The sequence below is a fragment of the Barbatula barbatula genome (assembly GCF_947034865.1).
Source record: "Barbatula barbatula genome assembly, chromosome: 10".
Taxonomy (NCBI): domain Eukaryota; kingdom Metazoa; phylum Chordata; class Actinopteri; order Cypriniformes; family Nemacheilidae; genus Barbatula; species Barbatula barbatula.
The window spans coordinates 21778619-21801620 of NC_136773.1; the positions used below are offsets into that span (position 1 = coordinate 21778619).

Here is a 23002-nt window from a genome sequence, read left to right on the forward strand (position 1 = left end):
TACAGATTTGGAGCAACTTGAGGTCGAGTATATTATGATCTGTCCCTAAGTGTCATACGAATCTGGTATTTCGTCCAGAAAGTGATGTCCAGCTTTTATAAAAACGTAGACGCTTTGCAAAAATGACACAAAACTTGTGATTAAATCCAGAAGAGTGACAGCTGTAGACAAGTGAGGGTCAATAACATATCTATATTTGATCAAATTGTAGTCACGTTTTTTTTATTCTGAGAGCATAGTTTTTTTATTCATTTTGTTGTATATGAAAATAAAGCCCATATTCCTTTATTTTTTAAATAAATGCCTTAAACAAGTTTAGGTCTCTCTTGTACCACACACACAATAATTGTAACTGACCCTGGGGGGTCCTTATATGCAACATTGCTATTTCGCACTATTGTATACGAAATTGGGAGGAGATTTATATGCACATGTTCTCCTGAACTTATATTTTAAGCAAATATGTGCATTGCATATTTTTTCATTGCACAGACTTTGTGTTACCGAAACTTCCTCTTTCATGATGATGTACATCAAAATGTGAAAATAGAAAAAATCATCAAGCAGCCTAACACAGAGTTTTAATGGCAATTTACACGAGCATCTATTTAGATGTGACATCTCAAGCAAACGGCTGGTGTTTCTGCGGTGAAGAGGAGTGTGTTTTGATAATGAATTATTGATGAGGTGCTTTGTAATTCAAGTCCATCTTTTGTTTACCTCTCTGAATGGCCGATGAGATTTCTGTACCCTTCATTTACAAATTATGCAAATTCTTCCTGACACTTTGTCACATACGGCTCTCTTGTTCAATGTGCACTTTTGTTTTACACCTGCTATCCTTATTTCCAGTGCCTTTCAGGGAAACGCCCTCCTACACAAATCGCCGGCGTGTGACCGGAGGCGAGAATCTGACATCATCACGCCTGCTGCCTCGCTCCGCCTCTGACAACAATCTGAACAACGTTGGCGATGTTGGCCCAGCCCACTCACCCGTGCCGTCTCTGAGGAGCCTGCCGCCTCTGGCGCACACCGGGATCGAGGCTGCGGCCGACGGCAGCCTGCATAGCACGGCCAGCTCACTCTCCTCACACTCTTGCTCGCCCTCCCTCCAGCGCGTCGGGGAGGAGCCCGGCACGCATGGGGTACCCAGGCACGCCCCCCTCACCCACTCCCACAGTCGTGGACGCCTCAGGTGAGCATCCCAAAGTTCTCCCGATTTTTGTAGATTGAATCATTCAGGTCCCTCTGCCCATCTCCAATAATTATGCCAAACTATAACCACATCCTCATGAAGTAACGTCACAATATTCAAATGTTTAATATATATTCAGATTCAGAAACTTTGCAGGAATCGACTGTGGTCTGCCTGGATCTCAAACAGGCTTCATTGAATTTCATCTCAATATTGCTCTGAATCTCATATTGTGTATTTACGGCAGGGAGAAGATTGACAGGTTTTAAGAGATAGCTAGACATGGCACTTTATAGTGCCGTGTCTCTCAAAATACAATCAAATAAACACATTCACGTAGTTTATTCTGTGATTCAATCTCTTAGTGTTGTTTCAGATGAAAACAATGTTTAACAGAAGAGGTTTGTGGGCAGTGGGTGTTTTGTGGTTGTGTTACAGCAGTAATCCGCTCATTTTTGACACTGGAGACAGAGGATAGACTGTTAATAACTGTGCTGTCTTATATAGCAGGTGCAATTTTTCTGCTGTCTAAAACGCTCATCTGAAATATACAATATAATGTTTATTATGCACGGCACATCTCATAGAAAACAGTAGTCCACTTTTATTGGCGTTCTAAACGGATGCAAGTGCCTGGCCTGAAGTTTACTACAGGTCTGTTTTATCGTTCTGGCTAGTGGATAATAATATAACCAATTTTTATTAAAGTTATTGCTTCTTTGTGGAGGTCTACCTGTAAGTTAAGTTTTGGCCACAAAACGTTTGTTTATGTTGTTGCCGTCTATTTAAGGAAATAGTTCAAAAATGTGTCATATTTTACTTACCATCCTGCCAACATTCGTATATATATATATATATATTTATATATGTATCATATTAGTCATCAGTCAATTGTTTGAAATGTAAGATGTAAGTGTGGGCACTGGAAACAACTTACTGCGTGATATAACACACAGAATACTGTCAGAAAGAACATCAAAAGAAAAATTACACTGAATTAACTTTTGTCTCATATTTATTTAGTTATGCAATCACATAAGCGCACTATCATAGTAGTGCTATTTTTGTCCAGAAAACTACGATTTAATTAAATTAGAAATTAACTTTACAATATGTTTCATTTTAATCAATGACATTTACCACCACCTACTGGCAGCTTTTAATTATTAATTATGTGGGCGCCCTGTCTAAATTGTGGTCCCGAACACGCGCACCTCTGCCGGCGGTGTTGCCGGCGGTGTTGCCGGCAGACAGCCCCAGAACACGACCGAGCACAACCCCCAGAAACCCAATCGCCTACCGGGGTCGACGGCAGTGGTCCACCCGCTCGTGATTTCCGTACTGCGCTCTTCTCTCTTCTGTCTGCTCCAATCTCGAGGTGCAGGATAAGGATGCGGCTCAACTGTCATATTTGTACGCTGGCATGGCCCTCAAGGCTTGTGAAATGTGTTTATCGAGGATCAAGACTGATCAACGAATTATCCAGAGAGAGGTTTTAAATATCAAAATGAAGTTTAATTTACATGAACACGAGCTGTTTATTTCCTTTTTACATGAAAGTGCACTTACACTTTTGCAGTTGAGTTACACTGGCAAATCCATCATGGCGGACAAAAATGAATCGCATATGACGGTTTAAAATAAAGTTTTAATCCAGGATTGGTTCATCTCTGTTTAAAATTAGGTGGTGCAACGCAATTTGAATTAAAATAAAACTAGGGTCAACAAACCCTATAGATTTGCTCTTAACTCTGTTTACTTTAATCCTTGTTGGTGCAACCCACCCTTAGTTTGATGAATTGGAAACAGGACTTTGGGTAAGTTAACCAGGAGGTGTAGTGTTTATACTTTCCAAACAATACTTGTGGGTCTGTTTCACTTTCTTTCTCGCGGTGGTCCTGAGGTGCATTTGCTGTGTTTTGTCCTAGTTGTCCATCTGTTAGTATCTCCTGACATCTTGGTCCCCTAATAATAAGACGTACAGACACCTGTGTTTGTGTAAGTGTGTGCTTTATGCATATAGCTGTGTTTGTTATAAATATGCAGAATTTGATAACACAAACAGGAACTATGCCAGAGCTTCTGTCCTTGGGGTCAGTTATTCTACAGTTATCCCTTCTCTCTCTCTCTCTCGCTCTCTCTCGCTCGCTCACTCTCTAGTCATTGTCGTTCTTCTGGCTGTGTCCACCTGTCACGCCCTGAGGATACCGTGGTGACCAGGAGAGTGTGTAATTAGTGCTGTAGTTATGTGATCAGCACCGGGCGCCACTTCTTGTTCAGCATCAGATGTGAGGCCGTGACACGTTGTTCCAAACATTCTCTGAGTGTATTCAGAGCGCCCGGGTCACTGAAAAAGAGCAGCAAACGGCAAGGAGGGCAAACATGAGTATCACCACATAGCTGCCTGCACAGCATTTATTTGGTTATTGAGATGATGGCTGTTCATTTGCTTTTTTCCTTCTTGTACACTGGAAGATAACTTGGTAAAGTGCCGAGTATTCATTGCAGCCTGTTATGCACAAGGCGATGTACAATGAAGTGTGAGTTCACCTTCTTGTGAAAACGATAAGATGATTTGAAATGTGTTAAAGTAGGCCGTTGTGACTGAAGTCTCCAGAAAAATCATCACTCATCATTAACGTGTCTTACTTCCAAGCCAAGAGACCAAATTGTAGATCTTACCTCATTTCTACTGTTTCATTATTTTCACGATTTATGAGTTCCGTTTAGAGAGTGAAGGAAGGGCATTAAGTGATTTATTGATGAAAAAAGGGAATCTATTTTGTTTGTGCAGGGCAGGTAAATGAGATGTCACTCTGAAGCACCTCTCTCTCGGGCCTCTTTCTGTGATGGATTCCACCCAAAGGACATTCAGACCTGAAACTCCCTCGACACTCACCAATAGAATGAAGTGCTAAGATTGAACGATTTAAGCTCCTGTTTTTATATTGGCGGTTGGCAGATGTGACGTTGAGGTCAATATTATCTTCTGAACTCTCATGTTGTCTCAACATTTATTGTCATTTTTAGTTAGTTCTGTTTCTAGCTTGGCTTTACCTCTCGTGCTTTGCCAGTATCGGTGCATCTCTCAAAAGTTGTCAGTAATTTTATTTTTATTTTATTTTTTATTTCACCTTTATTTACAATAACTCTTCTCCCAGGGAGTCCTGGCCAAGACAGGCGGCCAGAAAGTTTAAAGACAAAAAAACAAGATTACATACTACACCGCAAATCTCTATACATACAGTATACATACTAAAAAACAAACAAGACATTATAGTTGATGTAAACAAATACATACATACAATTTAAAGGCATCTAGTTCAAAGCAATTACACTGTTCATTCAAAGTTGACTTTAAAAGGTTTTTAAAAGTATTAATAGGTGGAAGTGATTCTAGATTTATGGTGTTTTGGAGTTCATTCCAGACATTTGGTGCAATGTAATAATAATAATAATATGTCTGGGTCACACCAAAATCAAAGTATAGAAATACGAAAATGGACAGGTATTCTGCTTAAAAGTGAAGCATATATATATATTTTATTTGTCTATTGATTTATTTAAATTGTGACATAATTTTCAAGAAAATTAGGCACATTTTCTTGTGTCTCAGAATAATTATTTATATAATCTTCTTATATAATATAATAATATTGATCAATCATATAAATATTTATTTTAATAAATTAATATACTTAACTAAATGAATTGTTTATTATTTTGTTATGTAATTGTTTTTTAAATAAAACAATCTAAGCCTTTAAACTATTACACCTGCATTGTACTATTATTTGAACTTTAAAATAAAACAATGCTACAAGCATGATGTACTTGTTATGAAAATTGTTATGATGTATTGTTTATGAAATTAAATAAATCAATAATATATAAAGACAATATAAGCCTTTAAAGGTTATCAAGAGTCATTTTTGTAGGATTGTTTGAATCATAAAATAGAAGCTATGCAACGTGAATGAGTTTGTCATGAAAATATATCTTAATACCTCGAAATGGGCTTTTTCCTTGAATATGTATGAGTATATGAGTATCTTTAATTTTTTCTTTTGGTTTTGCAGTATGACCTGGACATGTTCTTTTTATGACACAGTCTTACAGTTCTTCCTCTGATAGCAGCACGGTTGAAACCAATTGCCTTTGACATTGCAAACATTTCTAAAGGAATGAAAAAGAAAAGAAATAAGGCAAGCAATAGAGACTGAGAGAAAGAAGTCATTTTAGTTGATTGCAGTCTCAGAAATTGCTGGGGGGAGGGACACACACGTTTATTCTCTGTAGATGTAGAAGCTTCTCCCTTTGCTCTATTACACTCAATTAACCTCTAGAAGGTGCAATATAGAGAGATGATGAGAGAGATATGGGATAACGCTTTTTATTCTTTCATCTTAGTCTGTCCACAGAGAGCATTTTACCATGGTAGACTCGTGCACATATCTGTTTGGATGTTGATGAACGATTTCAAAGCTTTATTCTGTCATAGTCTCTCGTGTGCTTGTACTGATGGGTCTAAGCATCATTTTTTTCCAAGGGTCGTCTTCTTCGAATACACATTGCTGTTGTCGAGAGAAGACAGAAGCTTTCCTCAGCTGACACTTCACAGGAAACGCTTTGTCTGATGCGGCCGCTGATGTCAAAGCTGGGCTAAAAATGGAGAAAAGTCACATGGGAGCTTTTTTAGAGGCATAACAGAGACCATGATATTGTCATTTCTTTATTGTGACCTTAGTACTACTGTGTGCTACAGTAAGTAAGCTGTCACACAGATACAAAAATAGATTCCCCTCCAGCAATGCGAATCATTTCACCTGAATAACTCCGGTCTGCAGTCACTGCTGCTTATAAACCTGTACCAGTCCTGAAGTATTTTTACCTACACTTTTACCTTTCTGTTGATTTGGTTTGTGTTTGTCATGGCCATGCACTGAACATCACAGTTATATGAATAGCATCCTGACAGTCGCACACAGGGTCCAAAATGAATACCCGCCAAGCACCGAATGCAACCACGTTACTGGGAAGTTGGCTGGTTAATGTATTTGAAATTAGAGCGTGATTTATCCCATTAATATGCAGATTTAATTTGGTTTACATATGACAGCAAATGTCATACTGTATATTGAAGTTGAACGAAATGAAATGAATGTGCAGCTGTTTCGACTGAATGTGTCTTCTCATGGCAGACTTAGTCTAACACTTTGGATCAAGCCATCAGTCATTTATCTCTAGTTGCTATTACAGAGAAAGAGAGAGACCAGGAGAGAGAGAGAGAGAGAGAGAGAGAGAGGGAAAAAGCCTTCTGATTCATTGTTGACATTGGCACCTGGTGAATCAAGACAGTTGCTTTCAATTTATCTCTCCATGATGGCTGTTGCCAGGGTTACCCAAGTATATTTGGTGTCCAAGGAGGAAGCCCAGAGGACGCCTTAAGAGAGGAGGTACAAAGACAATATATCACTTTGTTACACACTTCAACAAGACGCTGTATGCCATAGGGGGTTTAGTCTGGTCGATTGAAAGAAGGTGGTAGCGTGTGTGAGGTGTAGGGGTCATGCATGTCAGCTGTGTGCGTGTGTGTGTTTTATTAGGGTTGAATGGGCTTTCTGCTCTACAGGAATATCTTAGAGGATTACAGACTTTAGAATGTGTGTGAGTGTGTGCGTCTGTGTTTGAATGTTGAAATTGTCACTATTTCCTTTAACTCCGTATCGATCAGTCAGAGCCACAACAAGCCCAAGATAAACATTACATCACATCATCGCCCGGCTCTGCAGTGATGCCACATTTCGCATAGTACAGGTGTGAGTACATGATTGTTTCATGTTCAAAAAATGATTTAAACTAAACATACAGCCACAAAGAAAAAATATTTTTTTTAAAAATGAGTTTTTCACTATTTACAGGTATGTTTAAGGTACAATAATAATTTTTGTTTCATACTGTGAACTACTAACAATATTTCTTCTAAAGGTAAAATACAAATATTGTTTCTGTTTGCAATTATTTGCGGTAAATTAAAACTGGAAAAACAGGTGAGAAGAACAGAAACGATGCTCTGTATTTTTCAAACCTCAAATACTGCAAAGAATACAAGTTCATATTCGCTTTTAAGAAATACACAGTGATATTTCTACATGTATTTAGGAAAAGTAATTTTTTAATGTGATTCCCTGGATTTTTATCACACTTTTCATGTGTTTTGTCCTTGTCTTTTGTTGAAATTTGACAGACAATGAAAAGAAATGGCCACCATTCATCTTGAAATGCTGCATAAATGAAAATTTGGAATGGACTGACAATTTATACATCCAAATCTTGCATTTTCTATTCCCAAAAACTTTTTCTACGCTCTTAAGAAGGGTGTATTAACATTAACAAACCGTTTTTGTTTTACGTTACTAGACCTAAAGCTCTACGGGGCACAGGCCATTACTTTTTCCATCACTTTTTTCTTAAAAACCTGCTGTGTGCAAAAAGTATGCAAACACAATGCGATACAAAATTCCCTTGCTTATATTCCTACAGTGCAACAATATTGTAAACATTTGTGTATTTAAAAATATATAAGTACTGTATCTTCTAAATTCTTAACATACACTTTATTACCATTGTTGCATGCACTGTATGGAAATACTGAAAGCAGAGAGACATTTTTCTTGCACATCGGCATTCGTTCTACATTACACAATGATAATAATTCACTACATCTACTCAAGAATTTAAAATTGTAATATTTCAATAAACCAGTCATTCTATAGCTCCAACTAAGATAAAGAGTATATTTTATCTAAACAAAAAAACAATATTTTCTAGTTTCACGATCCAACTAAGTTCAAACAAAGTTGGTTCATACTGCAATAGCACATAGTTTTCTACGCTATAGGTACTGGTAACTTTTAATGTTATGTCCTAAACTAGAGCTAGTGAATAAATATGAATTTATTTCTGAAAGTACCAGAACATAAATGTTTTTCTTAGCAATAATGCAATTTTACAGACTTGACGAATTTTCCTCTAATGTCTTAAACGTGACTGGCTGTAGACTACAGTAGTGTGTTTATCAAGTCTTACCTCCCCCCAACGAAAGTATGGCACGAGCTGGTGTTTTGGGATTGCGTCGCTTTTACGAGCGTGAATTTGGTTACTAAGTTTCATATAGATCCGTTTTCTCCAGTAAAAGGAGTCTAGCGACGCCCCCGAAGTTTGCTCATGCATGTGAAGAGTTAAACACAGTGCTCAGATCAGCCAGAGCGGAGCGTGGTGTTAATGTCATCCGCGGACGCTGAAGTGCCGTTCCTCAGGCGCGTCAAATCTATCGTCTTACAAATGTGCTAAATAAAACGAACACTTGTCAGAGGCCGTGCATGTCTGTTTTTATGATGATTGATGTGTGTGAAATGTGGGATTACTGCAGAGCCAGGCCATGATTTTCTCTGCTGTTTATTACGGGCTCATGGTGGCTGTGAATGATCAATACTTAGTCAGAGGAAACCGTGACAACAGTCTCCCAATCTCTCTCTTACTCTCTCCACACATCTCTGTCCATCATTTCTTTTCATCTGATACTCTCTCTATCTTCTTTTTCATTTCACTCCTTTTCTTTATGGCCTTTCGTGTTTTCTGCGTTCTGAAATCCGTCTCTTTTTCTCGTCACACTGCATTTACGTTTTGCAGTCAGTCCTGCTCTTTTCCGCTGCAATAATTGGAAAGCCATCACTGAGCTCCATGTTTAGAGCGAGGAATGGATGAAGACAGAGCCAGAATGGGTATGTGTGTTTGGAGTGACTGATGTGGGACAATTTCTTGAATCTTTTTAGATTAAAACTATACAACTATTCATTAGGGATACATTTTCAATCATGCCAAATGACAGTATATTTTGTTTCATACCTTTTTTTGCGAATGGTGCAGTGATGATACCCTTAAAGGGATACTTCACCCAAAAATTTGGTCAAAAGTTACTCTCGTCATTGACCCTCTTGTCATATCAAACCTGTATGACTTTCTTTCTTCTGCACAACACAAAAGAAGACATTTTGAAGAATGTTAGTAACCAAACAACTGCGGCACCCATTCACTTCTATCGTATGCAAGTCAATGGGACCCGCCATTCTTCGCTTACCAACGTTCTTCAAAATATCTTTCGTGTTCCTCTACAGAAAGAAAGTCGTACAGGTTTGAAATGACAATCAGAAATTACATCTTTTTAAGAAATAAATGATTTGTCCTAGACATCCATGACATTTAACGGAGAGCATCTCAGATATTTCTCCTAAGAAAAAGAGTCTCAAGAGATCTTGTCACAAAGTGAGATCAGATCGCAATGAAAAGTTGGAATTGTTAAAGATTTCGTTACGAACTCAAACCTTTCTCATCTACTGTTCCCAAATCCAGATTATTTCAAATATATAATGTACGTTCATTTTACTTTCACCTTTTTATTTCTCTAAAGCAGTGTTAGGAGAAATATCTGAGAGAATTTGCTACAGTTACTAAATGAAACAACTAAGAACTCCGTCAATTCTCCTGAGCTATGAAAGAGCAGCATCTGAGCGATACTCATTTTCTCGAGGAAGTGTGAGTTGGCTTGAATTGGTGAACATTTGAGTGTATGTTCTGCTCTCATGTGTGTGTCTTCTCGTTTTGTTCCCCACTGGACTGAAAAGAGGAACGTGAGTGCAAGCTCTGTGGTATATTACTGTTTTGGAGGACGTGTGTGTGGAATGAGAGTGTGAATGGCAAAAACTTGAAATGAATGAGACAGAGGAACAGCCACTCTGCCTGCAGCTGCATTAACATTCAGAAGCTGTCTCACTGACAGAGAGAGAGAGAGACAGGAGGGGGGGGTGAGAGACAGTAGAAAGGGAGGGGGGATTCAGAGGGCAGAGAGAGAGACAGGGTGGGAGGGGCTGTTGATTACGGCACTGGGAGAATGTGTGTGCGTCTATGGGTCTATGGGTGTGAGGCTGTTTTAGGGGGGTGAGGTGAGTCGTGCTCCACCCCCCCACACACACACATAATCAATCCGGACCCCTGGCGCCCGCGCGTCGTCGACTCTCCGCGCACGGATAGAATGTTCATAGGGAGGGAGGGAACGCGCGAGCCCAGCAACGGGGAAAGAGCGCAGCCGTGTCACAGCGTCCTTGTGTGTGTGAGAGCCGCGGGGAGTGAACATGCCCCACTCGCGGCGAGTGCAGCCCGAGTTCTCGGCGCCGTTCGCGACAGGCAGCCGTTAACGGGAGTGAGGGGGAGGGTGGGGAGCGCTCAGAGGAAAGAGCGGAGAGAGGTGGAGAGAGGAGCAGAGGAGAGAGGAGTGAGCCGCTCGCACCTGACAGCCCTGGCCGGTTTGGGAATATCGAGAAGGAGAGCCGCACGCACACGCCGCTCTCTCACGGGCTTACGGGACCATGTCGGTGACCACCGGATTTGGCTACCAGTTGCCGGGCATCACCACAGTAACCTATGTTTTTGTTTACAGCCCGGGGACGGTCCAACGAGACCCCAGCCCTCCTCTGACGGGGCCCTCGCGCACACTATCAGGAGCCCGGGGCCCCAAGCGGAAACTCTACAGCGCCGTGCCTGGTCGCACCTTCATCGTGGTCAAACCGTATACGCCGCAAGGGGAGGGAGAGATACAGCTGAACCGCGGAGAGAGGGTCAAAGGTGAGTACTGTACCGGTTTCAATGTCGGTCAGGTTGTGTTTGACAGCTGTCAGTCATCTGTCATTCCATTGGTCATTGGAGAAGGGGCGGAGTTTGTACAACTTTGCTCTGTGATGCAACGATTACAGCGAAATTTTCATCATTTATAGGGTTTGATTCATGTTTTGGCATGTGAGACATGTTAGATGTATTTTTCGTTACCGTCTTTATTGGACTATACCTGAAGTCTTCATTAAAGGGATAGTTCACCCAAAATGGGGGCCAGTGTTGTTTTGTTACCAACGTTCTTTAAAATATCTTGTGTGGTCTGCAGAAGAGATGAAGTTAAATTAAATGCACTACCCCTTTAAGCATGCTCTAATAGTCTCTAATATCCATTGAGATGGCTGTTTTGGTCATTAAGGGAAACTAGCAATTCTATTAATCAGCCAATGAGGCGGAATTACAGTATCTGTATATCTGTATATCTTTATATGATACAGTATCACGTGTGATATAATATACACATTTGCAAAGTGAGAACACAGTGCTAATTTGGATACACAATAGATATACAGTACATGACACACAATACACAGGTGAGAATATTCATACATATTACGCACAGAAATATGGAAACGATCGACAGAACATGATGCTGGGTGGCCTGAAAAACTTCTGTATCTTTTGGGTGAGTGTTGAACGTGACTGTTTGTATATGCACGATGCACATGATCTTCCTTCTGTAACATCGTGTCCGCAGCGTTATGACTCAGAGAGTATAGCTATTTGTATAGACTGTGTTTGTTTGTTTTCATGCTCTTGCTAGGAAATCTTGGTCCAGTGGGATGTTGAGATGCTGAAGACTTGATATTTGTGTTGTTATTTATAGATTTGGATGGAGCTCACAGTCACACGCTGGGTGTGAATGAATGCTTTTTTCCATTATATAAGTATGTGTTTGTGTGTGTGGTAGGGACTTCCTGCGTCTATTTTTAGAAAGATTCTTAACAACAAATAGTAGTAGTCCTTCAAATCGTAAGTGAAAGTGTAAGCACTAGTGGTATAATTTACATTAACAATGCTAGGTGCTCCGAGTTCAGATCCCAAACAGATAGGAACAGTAGATCTGAAGTGTGAAATTGAAACTGAACTCGACAGCCAGTGAGCAGATTCTTTGTGTAATTTTGTGTTTGAGTTCGAACTGACATGAATGTTGGTAGATGATCTCATGGGTAGATGAGATGCACATGCAAATGAACTGCAGAAGAATTTACAATTGTGGATTCTTGCCAGGGCATTTACACTTTTATCCAAATTATCCATGTAAGATCACCGTTTTTGGAAGTTGCATTTAAAACTTAATAGTCTCAGAATTATTGAATAAACACAACAACAGGTGTGTACGGTATGTGTGTCCGCTTATGGCTCAAGTTCATGGCTTATGTGTCTTTCTGTTCTTGTCTCCATTCATGCTTCAAACCAGACCACCGCTCAAACGCAGTGGAAGGTAAAGAACTCTGCATCCATTTCACTGCCCCCCTTCCGAGTGTACGAGTGTGTGTGCGCATTTGTGTGTGTGTGCCATGCACAGCCCTATTAAAGTAATTTTTATTCTATAACTACTTCTCTTCACTTTACCAAACCTGCATGTCAACCTTTGCTCACAGACTGTACCCAATACCCTACACACATAAACACACACACACACACACACACACTGCAATGTTAGTGTGAATCCTCCCTCCTTACAGCTGTATCTATACTATAACTGTACATCTTTCACATATATACAGGACGAAATAGCACAAGAGTGCGATTTCCAAAAAGTGCAGATTGGAGTGGAAATTTCAGTGGGTGATTTACTTACAAGGCGAATATAAAAAACAGGTGCAATATACCATGATTATCAACCCGATCAACCAAGAGCAGTGAAAACTAATGATGGATTTAAGACATACCCGCATAATGACGAGCGCAAACCTTTGTAAATCGAGTGTTTCTTTAAAATATTCTCCTCCCATAAACCTTGCGTCTGAAGAGGAAACTCCTAGAAATGCATATACAATAAGATCAGTCGCAAAAACAGCTGTCCACACCTTTTCAGCGCTAATTTTAGTAAAGTTAGTCTTTAGTAAATATACAGACAAAAGAGGCGTTTGCGCTGCCACAAGCTGTTATTAAATCTGGCCCTTAATGTTTGAATCACAAATTATTTATCATTTCTTCCAGCTGGCCCTAGTGGCACATCATTTGGTTTAGCTTAGAAGTCTTTCATAGAAGATACTTTTTAAGGCATACAAATGAGCAACAACTTTCATAACATACATTTAAAATACAGAGCTATGGTATATTCAAATCTCTGACTTTCATTTTAAGCTCATTTGATAGCTTTACATACATACATCTGACGTGCGTTTATGAATTAAAGATCATAAAGACATTATTCGTTTTTCCAGCACAAAGTCGTAATTATCTGTTAGCCGCCTAGGCGAAACAGTTGAGATGTTAAATATATCCTTATTACCCTTTTTATGTCTTTGAACATGATTTTATAGTTGCGTATTTTCTAGTCCGAAACAGCTGAACTTTCATTTTGCCTTCCAAAAACACACTGAAGTGTGTGCTGGGCAGCAGGTGCGTTATTGCCTGAGAAGTGCCAGGGTGCGCATGCTGGTGCAGATAGAAGTTCCATAATAAGCTTGTGGCACCATGATGGCATGTACTTAGAAACTGCCAGGACAAACCATATGCTGGACCGAGCGATGAACCTCTGACGCAATGCCACCATATGTCCAAAAACATTTCCATTTTCTGCACAATTCCTCTTCTCCGAGCACTGTTCTCAACTCTATAATAGCAACCAGCAGTCTGGCTTTAGCTCCTCGCTAATGTATTCATAATGTCTGTCTCGTTGAGATTCATTAATATCTGAGCCGTTAGGACTCAATCGCCTGGGCTCGGGACGCTATTTGAATACAGTGGGACAGGAAGGTTCGACAAGAGCTGTGGGACTTTGTCCCAATAGTTTTTTCGACATTGGTTTACCTTTGGAGGCTCGCACTCCCCAAAAAATCCTGTTTGGTGGCACAAACAAAACAAGACCTTGAGGCCTGAATGAACTCAATTCAATTTGATAACAGTGAACCTGAAACGGACATGAAATACATCTTCACTTCTGAATAGTGTGTCTTTGGAGTTTATTTCAGCCTTGCTTTGAGGTCACAGATGATGAACGGATGATGGGATGAAATCAATGACACAAGAGTGAATAAATAATCAAATCATTTTTATTTGGGGGGGAAGACCCTTTAAGATAGTACTATAACTATTTAAATTGCCATGTTGTTAATTCCTTCTTTTCCCCGAAATGTCATCACCAGAATCTCTGTATATAGAGCATTATGTTGAAAATGACTTGAGGACAGTGATGGTGGTTATGTGAATACTGAAGGTAATGATGATCTCTCTCACCCAATCACCTCGGCTGTAGCTGTCGGTAGAGAAGCACATTTAAGCCGTTCAATTTGTGCCTTTTGCATATCTCTAATGAGTTTTACATCGTCTCTCCTGCTATATATTGCTCTTAAATCTTACCATGATTTTCACATCTAGTTACTTAAATTTTAGTTTTAAGGTTTGATCTAGTTAATAATCAGAATAAAGTCAATGGCATTAAACGTTTTATTCGACTTAGCTTAATCAAAATATCATCATTGATCAATTTGTCAGGACTCAAGAGAGCAAGCATTTAAACACAGTTGCCGGTCTTATGGCTATTGTTGTATAACATTAGTGGTTGTTGATGCGTGCTTTAGTCTTTCAGCATCTCAGAGATGTGGCTGTCGCACACATGATGTCATTAATATTCCACCAGCATTGGGGGTGTCCCATAGCTATTAATCATGTTTGTGAATGTCTAATCTGGCTGTTATTTCCAGCATTTTCATTTTCATGCCTGTCTGCAAGATTAATAAGAAGAGGTGTACTAGACTAGAGCATGCTGGGAAACATTGAACAGGCTTGGATAGTCAACTCAGTCACGAGTTATGGTTGGCCCAAACGAAGACTGTAACGTGAACTTATCATTTTAAGGGTTTCGATCAAACAGTACTTGATCGCGGTATATGTTGTCACAAGACATTTGATGAAGAGTAGATTAGTTCTGTGGCTTAAAATTTTTCTTGCCATTGGGTCTTAGAACGTTGGCTGTGTATAAAACCAAATGCTATACTTAACCTGATCTGTAGCGAGTCTTTCTGAAAAAGCATTTTGGTTTTGAAGATGCCTTTTAGGGGAACTGTGAATGCATTGTCCCAGATCAAACTTCATGTCTGGATCACGAAAGCATATTTTGAGATGCATTTTGAAAGCTTTTAGTCTGCTTTTTAGCCTGCAGTATATTCTCATAGAAATCTTTCATAATTTGGAAAGGAATGTAGTGAACCATCATTTTAAATATTGCAATTTCAATATAGTCCGTTTTATTTCATATTGAATTTAAAGGGGCTTGTATACAATGTACCATGTTTCCTTCCCTGAGATGTATTTATAATATTGGTTAGGCTTCCTTATTACAAATTTGACCAATTTTTGCATCTTTACACACTACAAACATATAAATAAACTTTTCATGAAGAGTAATAAGGCTAAAAGAGTTTTGACAGTTCTTTTACGCCCGTGTTTGATTAGATCCTTTAACCTTCCTGGAATGTTTATCCACCTCATTAAAGATTTCCTATTGGCCGAAAGTAAAACCATAATTCTTTTGAACTTAAAGAAATCAATTAACTTTAATTGTGTTTTCCTCCAGTTTTGAGGCAGCATTAGCATGTGGCCGGTTTCCCCCGACGGAGCCCTATTACCTTTGAAAGACTCTTAATGGAATTGGTCTTTGAAGTGCCCACTAGCTTCTCTTGTTTCCCGAGATGTTCGTGTTGCTGTGCTTAAAGTGATCATTTGTAAGCGGCCACTTGTCTCGTTGGCCTGCGGGCAAGAAGACCCGACGCTTTCTGTTCTGAGAGCATGCTCTCACTCTTCATGATCTGAACGGTACAGAACTATGTCGACGACAGCTGCAGGAAACAAGAGCACATCTGCCTGTTTCTTAGCAACAGGTGTCTGCGGTTCACTATGGTATGTGCCCTTGCCAAATAATGTGACATTAGTGTCTGAGTCAAACTCACAGTTATATATGATATTCTTCATATGGTATGATCTGTCGGACTGTGTAGTGTAGACCAAGTGACCTACATGAAAAACCCACAATGCATTGATGCTCTGGATCACCCCAAAAATAAAAAATCTCCCTAATGCCATTCTATCCCAGATTTTATATATTCATTCGAACTCAAATGAAGTATTTATCCATAATTTTATAAACCGTACACTCCTGTTATGATGCCTTAACTTTTAAATAAAGTTAAATTGGTTTTACAAATCATTTCAATTTACCATTACAAATTTTGGCTCTAGCTAAATTGAAGCCGATGAGAACACTAAAATGAAATGGTGACGATTTCACTTAAAGGGAAAGTATAAATTATAAATTATTTGCTAATTATTTCACTATTTACTGACCCCCCCAGTTGTTCCAAATCTGCATAAATATCTTTATATGGTAAGAAAAATAACAATGACATTAATACAAAAACATCTACTTTTGTGTTCGAAGGAACAAAGACATTTATAATGCAACTTTTCCTACTATGGAAGTCAATGGTGGCCAAGCATGCTTCCAAAATATCTTTCTCTTTGTTAATCAAAACAAAGACATTTATACAGATTTGGAACAACGCGAGGGTGAGGAATTGAAGACAGAATTGGCATTTTTGGGTGAACTGTTCCTTTAAGAAGACATTTATTAACCCAGTTGCCGTTTGGAGTCGTTTGGATTGGCTGAATATTGGGTGTATGTGCTCAGTTCGAGTCCGGTGTAAGGAAAAAAACACGACCGCATTTGAATATAAAATTATCATTTGTGTTAATTTAAAGAAATAAAGTCGTGTTCAGTACATCTGGTGTGAATTATAAACTAATTTTTGGGTGAACTATTCCTTTAACACAGCTTAATCGCTCTCAGTGTGCCAAAGTATAAAATGTTATTTCAGATACAGCATGCGTATGAAAATATGACCCAGTTTTGCATCCGAAATCAGCCAGGAAACGATTACACCATCTGTTGGGTTGAAATGTGATCAAAAGTTTATATCTGCATAAAAACGGATGTTGATGGTATATTTATACGTTGTAGTAGCCCGGATTCAGATTAATTTATGGCATGCAAGGTCAGGGAAACATACAGAGCTAGTCTGTAGGTGAACATCGGTCAAACTCAAAACAAATTACATATGGACAAAACATTCATCCCGAACTGTAAGTGTTTGTGAGTTGATTTACAGAGTACAGTGTGTCTCCGCATGTCATGGAAATGAACGGCGGTTTTGATCTAGGTTTGGTATTGTTACATCACAGCTGTAAAGAGCTCCTCTCATCAGATGGCTGTGTGCTGACTCATGTCTGTGTATTACAGATTCTGTGCATTTGTGCTGAGTCACTCGCAAACTTTATTAGGGTGGCGAAGTGGAACATATGTTGCTTTATGGTGTATATATACTAAGTCTCAACACCCACACGATGAAATCCACCTTATAATTTAGTACTGCTTACAGTATAATGCAGTGTTTTTTTAATGGTGTGTCTCAAGATTAAAGTCATAAAATGTCCCCGATATATCAATCAATAAAATGAATTAACAATATCGTATTTTATTAAATGTGTAGGTTCAGTTATATCCAAGAAGTGACATGAAACAGCTTGTTAAAGCTGACGTGTATTTTTTTATAAAAAACAATCAGTTATTGAGCAAATACGTTAAACTTGACTTCCATCCATATAAAGATGAGTACAGCGTTGAAGTATGCAGTATACAGCGTTTTAAATGCAGATTGCAAAGTTAAAGGGATAGTTCACCCAAACCAACATTCTTTAAAGTTTCTTGTGTGTTCTGCGGAATTGAAGTCAAACAGGTTTGAAATGACAAGAGGGTGAGTACATGATGTTCAGGTGAACTATGCCAAAATATCATCTTTGACTCACCCTTATGTAATTTCATACCTATATAAATTACTTTGTTCTGATCAACACAGAGAAAGATATTTGGAAGAATGTTAGTCATTTTCGGTTCCGGGACATTATTGACTATCATTTCAAGGTGCCTCAGAACGGTTTGTTTTCCTAAATTCTTCAAAATATCACGTTTTGCGTTCAACAAACCAAATACAATACTTCTTTCTTACTATAGAAGTGAAAGATGTTCCAGAATTGAAAATGTGCTACATTCTTCCAAATATCTTTCTCTGTGTTCATCGGGATGAAGAAATGTGTACAGGTTTGAAACAACCCGAGGGTTAGTAAATGATGAAAGTTTTTTCTTTTTTGGGTAAACTGTTCCTTTAACGATAACAGCTTTACGATTTTTGAGGATGAGGGCAAAAATCGTGACCAGTCTGTGTTCATATCTGGAAGAGGATGAGGTTCAAATCAAGGATGAATTTATGGCACAATACTGCGCTTGGTAAGACTGGGTTTTGACTAGAAAATATGGGAAGCATCTTCTTCCCCCTTTAAAAGTTGATAGACCTCTTTATTTTGGTATCCTAATTGTGTACGATTATACAGTATGGTTTGTTGAATTGAGAGTCACTAATACAGTGTTTAGAGTCAGTGTAGCTGTGTTTAAACCTGATGTATAAGTAACATGGCAAATTATGGCTGCTGTTTTCTGTTTCCTGTGTTAAATGCTTTTTTTGTGATTTGTGTTCACTCTGTAAGATAGCTATGACTTTCTCAAAACGACTGCATGAATCTGATTGGCTGACTTCACTGCTCGGGTGTTTATCAGTATGGTAAAAGTGTGTGATCCCTAAACATACCTTGTGCTGTGCTTTATTCCAGAATTAACATCTTCTAACTCTGTTTGTTGTAAATTTCTCTTCATCCGAATTAGCTGTTGAGAACTTTATGCTTTGTAACTAACCTTGCAATTAAATGTAGTTTTGAGCAATGACTGCATAATGGTTCCCTTAGAATATCATTTGAAATGATATGTTTTATAGGCCATGGTCCTCAGTCGGAAAAGGGTGGCTTGCCCACTTCAGGTTGGTGGAGAGTTCCTTCCTCAAGTGGAGGAGTTTAAGTATCTCGGGGTCTTGTTCACGAGTGAGGGGAGGAGGGAACGGGAGATTGACAGACGGATCGGTGCAGCTTCTGCAGTAATGCGGTCGATGTACCGGTCCGTCGTGGTGAAGAAAGAGCTGAGCCGCAAGGCGAAGCTCTCAATTTACCGGTCAATCTACGTTCCTACTCTCACCTATGGTCATGAGCTTTGGGTCATGACCGAAAGGACAAGATCCCGGATACAGGCGGCTGAAATGAGCTTCCTCCGCAGGGTGGCTGGGCGATCCCTTAGAGATAGGGTGAGAAGCTCGGTCACCCGCGAGGAGCTCGGAGTAGAGCCGCTGCTCCTCCACATCGAGAGGGGTCAGCTGAGGTGGCGTGGGCATCTGTTACGGATGCCTACTGGACGCCTTCCTCGGAAGGTGTTCCGGGCCCGTCCGACCGCGAGGAGCCCCCGGGGAAGACCTAGGACACACTGGTGGGACTATGTCTCCCGGCTGGCCTGGGAACGCCTCGGTGTCCCCCCGGAAGAGCTGGAGGAAGTGTCTAGGGTGAGGGATGTCTGGGCATCTCTGCTTAGACTGCTGCCCCCGCGACCCGGTCCCGGATAAGCGGAAGAAAATGGATGGATGGATGGATGTTTTATATGTGAGAGACAGTTTAAATGGACTGCTGGTGTTTGTACTCATGTTGTGCCTAATTATGAGTCAACCTTTAGCTTGAATCCGCTTGTGCTTGTTCGTATGTGTGATATCTTTGATCCCAAGGTTAATGCGCCACTCTTTGCATTTTCAATATTCTGTCACAGTTGACCACCTGCGTTCCTTCCCACTCATCTTTACCTTGCCCCTAACTTCAACCTTCCACCATCTACACCACCTGCCAACGTAGGGACGCACACACACAGTTAACCCAGAATAACCTTCTGTTGTACATATGCTCTGTTCATCTCTTTTTTCTCTTACATGCACTCACAGTTTTTAAGTTTGGATTTGTCACAGTGCGTTTCATGAGAGGATTCATCTTGTGACTTCAGTGAAGTGGGCTCACCATGAAAAACTTTGTACTATGTTGACATACTTCAGATACTGTGAGTTGAAAGTGCTTGACTTTTTTCGCAGTCCCCCATTATAGCAAAGAAAACTATTTTTAATTTATGGTATTTAGCAACCTGGTTGTTTGCACAAAAGGAGTTTAATGGTCATAACAAAATCTTAAAAAGTCTTAAAGGCGCCGTGCATTTTAAAGTGATACATTAGCCAAAAATAAAGACTTTGTTTATTCTGCAGAACACAAAAGAAGATATTTTGAAGAGTGTTGGTAACCAAACAGCATTGGCCCCCATTACCTTCCAGTGTATGGACACAAATCCATTCAGACATTTCACCAAATATCTCCCTTGTGTTCCACAGAAGAAAGACTAGTATACAGGTTTAGGTCTAGACAATTAGATCACACTTAAATATATAAGAATGGTATTGCATTAGTTCACAAAATATTAGAATAGGTGGTATTTGTTTGACAGAAGGAACAAAACCAGTAAAACAGGTTTTAATGATCAAACAATAGATATACACATTGTATTTGAACACTTTCTAGGTGTCAAACTTTGTGCAACATGTATATATAATGTGATGAACTCCACCTGTGGTTACCCTGATGGGACACCTGTGTGAACTCGAGGGGACAGTCTTTATGCATCCACTTAAACTCACACTGGGACCAGCTGGGTGAAAGATGGCTAACGTAGAAAATTGAAGCTATTTATGCTGCGATGCAGAAGCATTTGTTTGCAGATGCTAGATCATTTTGAAGTCAAGTTTACTCGAAATGAACAAGCTACCAATGTCACCATTTATGTTGTTTCAAACCTTCACAGTATATGCCTTTATTGTTTCATACTTTCTTCTGTATTAAACCAAATGAGAATTTCGACAGGACGTTAGTGAAGGACAGCTTCAGTCACGTTTACCTTTATTGAGAGGAAGAAGAATAGCTACAATATTCTCCGCAAGTTCTCCTCGTGTGTTCAACTAAAGATGAAGGGTGTGTAAATAATGACAAATACAAATTTCCAGAACCGGTACACTTCCAACACTTGGTCTTTATTCTGTTCTTTATAAACACACGTTTATGGTATCTGACATGATATTGAAACTGTAGGAACGAGGTTGCTGGGATGCTGAGCTCCCGAGTGACGGCCCATTGTCCTCAAGGGCAGTCCGTGCAAGCGAACAAAACGTCATTGATCAAGAGCCCGTGATTGATGTTCTGATAGCCCGGGACTAATCGATAGACTGTGCGTGATGGGGCAGAGAGGGTCTTCCTCTGTCTCTGCCTGCTGCTGACTGCAGACTTCCTCTTCCAGAACACCATGATTCATGATAGTGATGGAGTTCCTCTCCTTAATCCATTCCAGTGTTTATTCACTCAACTTCAAGTTATCGCCGCCACGTTAAACTAGTAAAGCGCAGACTATTTTCTTGACCCCTTCTCTTTTAACACAATTTGAACACTCTCGCCCCAACGACACGTCAGTGCTTGTTACTGCAACGGAAATTCTCCCGACAAGTTGTCAGTCTGGCAGATAATTCTGTCTGTCTTTTGTCTCTTATCGCCCACCCAAGGTGAACTTTCTTCATCTGTCCCTATGATTACATTTATTAAGCAGTCACGCAGTGTTAACAAAATCACTAACAGGAGAATCCAGGGCACAGAGTTCTGTTGTGAGAATATTTTACCTGTCTGCTGGCTGTCACAGAGAAAAGTTTAACTGTGCTTTTAATCTTCTTTTATCTGCCGTGAGAGTGACTGAGGGGTAAGAAAGGCGATACGGAGAGGAAGAGGCTAGTTTAATGGCCGTCATGTTGTTCTAGGCTTAATTGGTTTAAATAGCGGTGCTTAAATAAGATTGGTGATCGCTGGAGTGTATTATTGGCCATGTGTGTTGTGGTTCTCTGGTGCAATATATGTTATCGAGGCAGACAGGCTGATTTCATAATGATGAAAAAAACTTGCCGGATGATGTAATGCTAAGAGAATGATGTAAATCAAATATTGATATAGTTTCCGGTAGATATAGTTCCTTTTTAGAGATGTGGTTAGTAAACATAGAGCCTAGCCGATGCGTGTCTGTGTGTGTGGTTGTATCAGAGGCTGAGAATAGTTAACTCGGAGTTCCCGGCGTGTGTCCATATGGCTTATATTGGAAAAGAGCGAGCTCACGCACAGGTGGCAGGTCCTACTGTGATTAGAACAAAGGGTGGACTGAACCCAGATCAGACAGGCTTTGATAGGCCTCACCACGGAGAACCACACAGGAACAAAGCCGGGCCTGACTCATCAACGAAGAAAGGCGTCTACAATTAGAGGAGAGGTGGAACAACTCTCACCAAATGCACAGAGAGACAGATAAAGTTAGGAGGGGGGAAGATCGGGAGATAAACAAAAAGATGGTTAATTTGTTCCTGGCTGTGTTAGTTCATTAGCAGTTTGGTGGGGGAGAGGCTAGCTCTCTGGATGCATGCCGTGTGCCTGCAGGCCAGATGAAGGGCAGCTTTTATACAAGCCAAATAAACACAGTGTCCTCAGAAACGCATGTCCTCAGTTCCGCTATACGAAAACGCTTTTACTGTAGGAGCGACACAAACGCACAGCAAATGAGACAACCAATCAAATAACATGTCCTGTAGATGCTCTGCTGAAAAAGCAAAATTGAAATTGAAAACATCAATGGTTTCCAGTAATGTAACATGACCTGTTTCGATTTAAGGCTTTAAAAAATAACTTTTGTAGTGTGTTTTGGGCATTGTTCCACTCACCAATAGAATCCTTTACATAATAGTAGAGAACACATTATCATCTCAATAGAAACCAGTATAATTCCCAATTTTAGCGACATCTAGCGGTGAGGTTATGAATTGCAACCAACTGCTCACTCCACCGCTCATCCCTCCCTTTCAAAGCACT

The 23002-nt window shown here is 39.9% G+C and overlaps 1 protein-coding gene across 1 annotated transcript in view; it reads left to right on the forward strand.

Moving 5' to 3' along the window:
* The window catches only part of shank3a (SH3 and multiple ankyrin repeat domains 3a), a 170279-nt gene that overhangs the window by 102550 nt on the left and 44727 nt on the right, over positions 1-23002 (forward strand). Inside the window, exons 11-12 of the mRNA XM_079466447.1 lie at positions 853-1195; positions 10692-10876. Of these exons, the coding sequence (XP_079322573.1) occupies positions 853-1195; positions 10692-10876 (528 nt within the window). The remainder of the gene's footprint in view (positions 1-852; positions 1196-10691; positions 10877-23002) is intronic.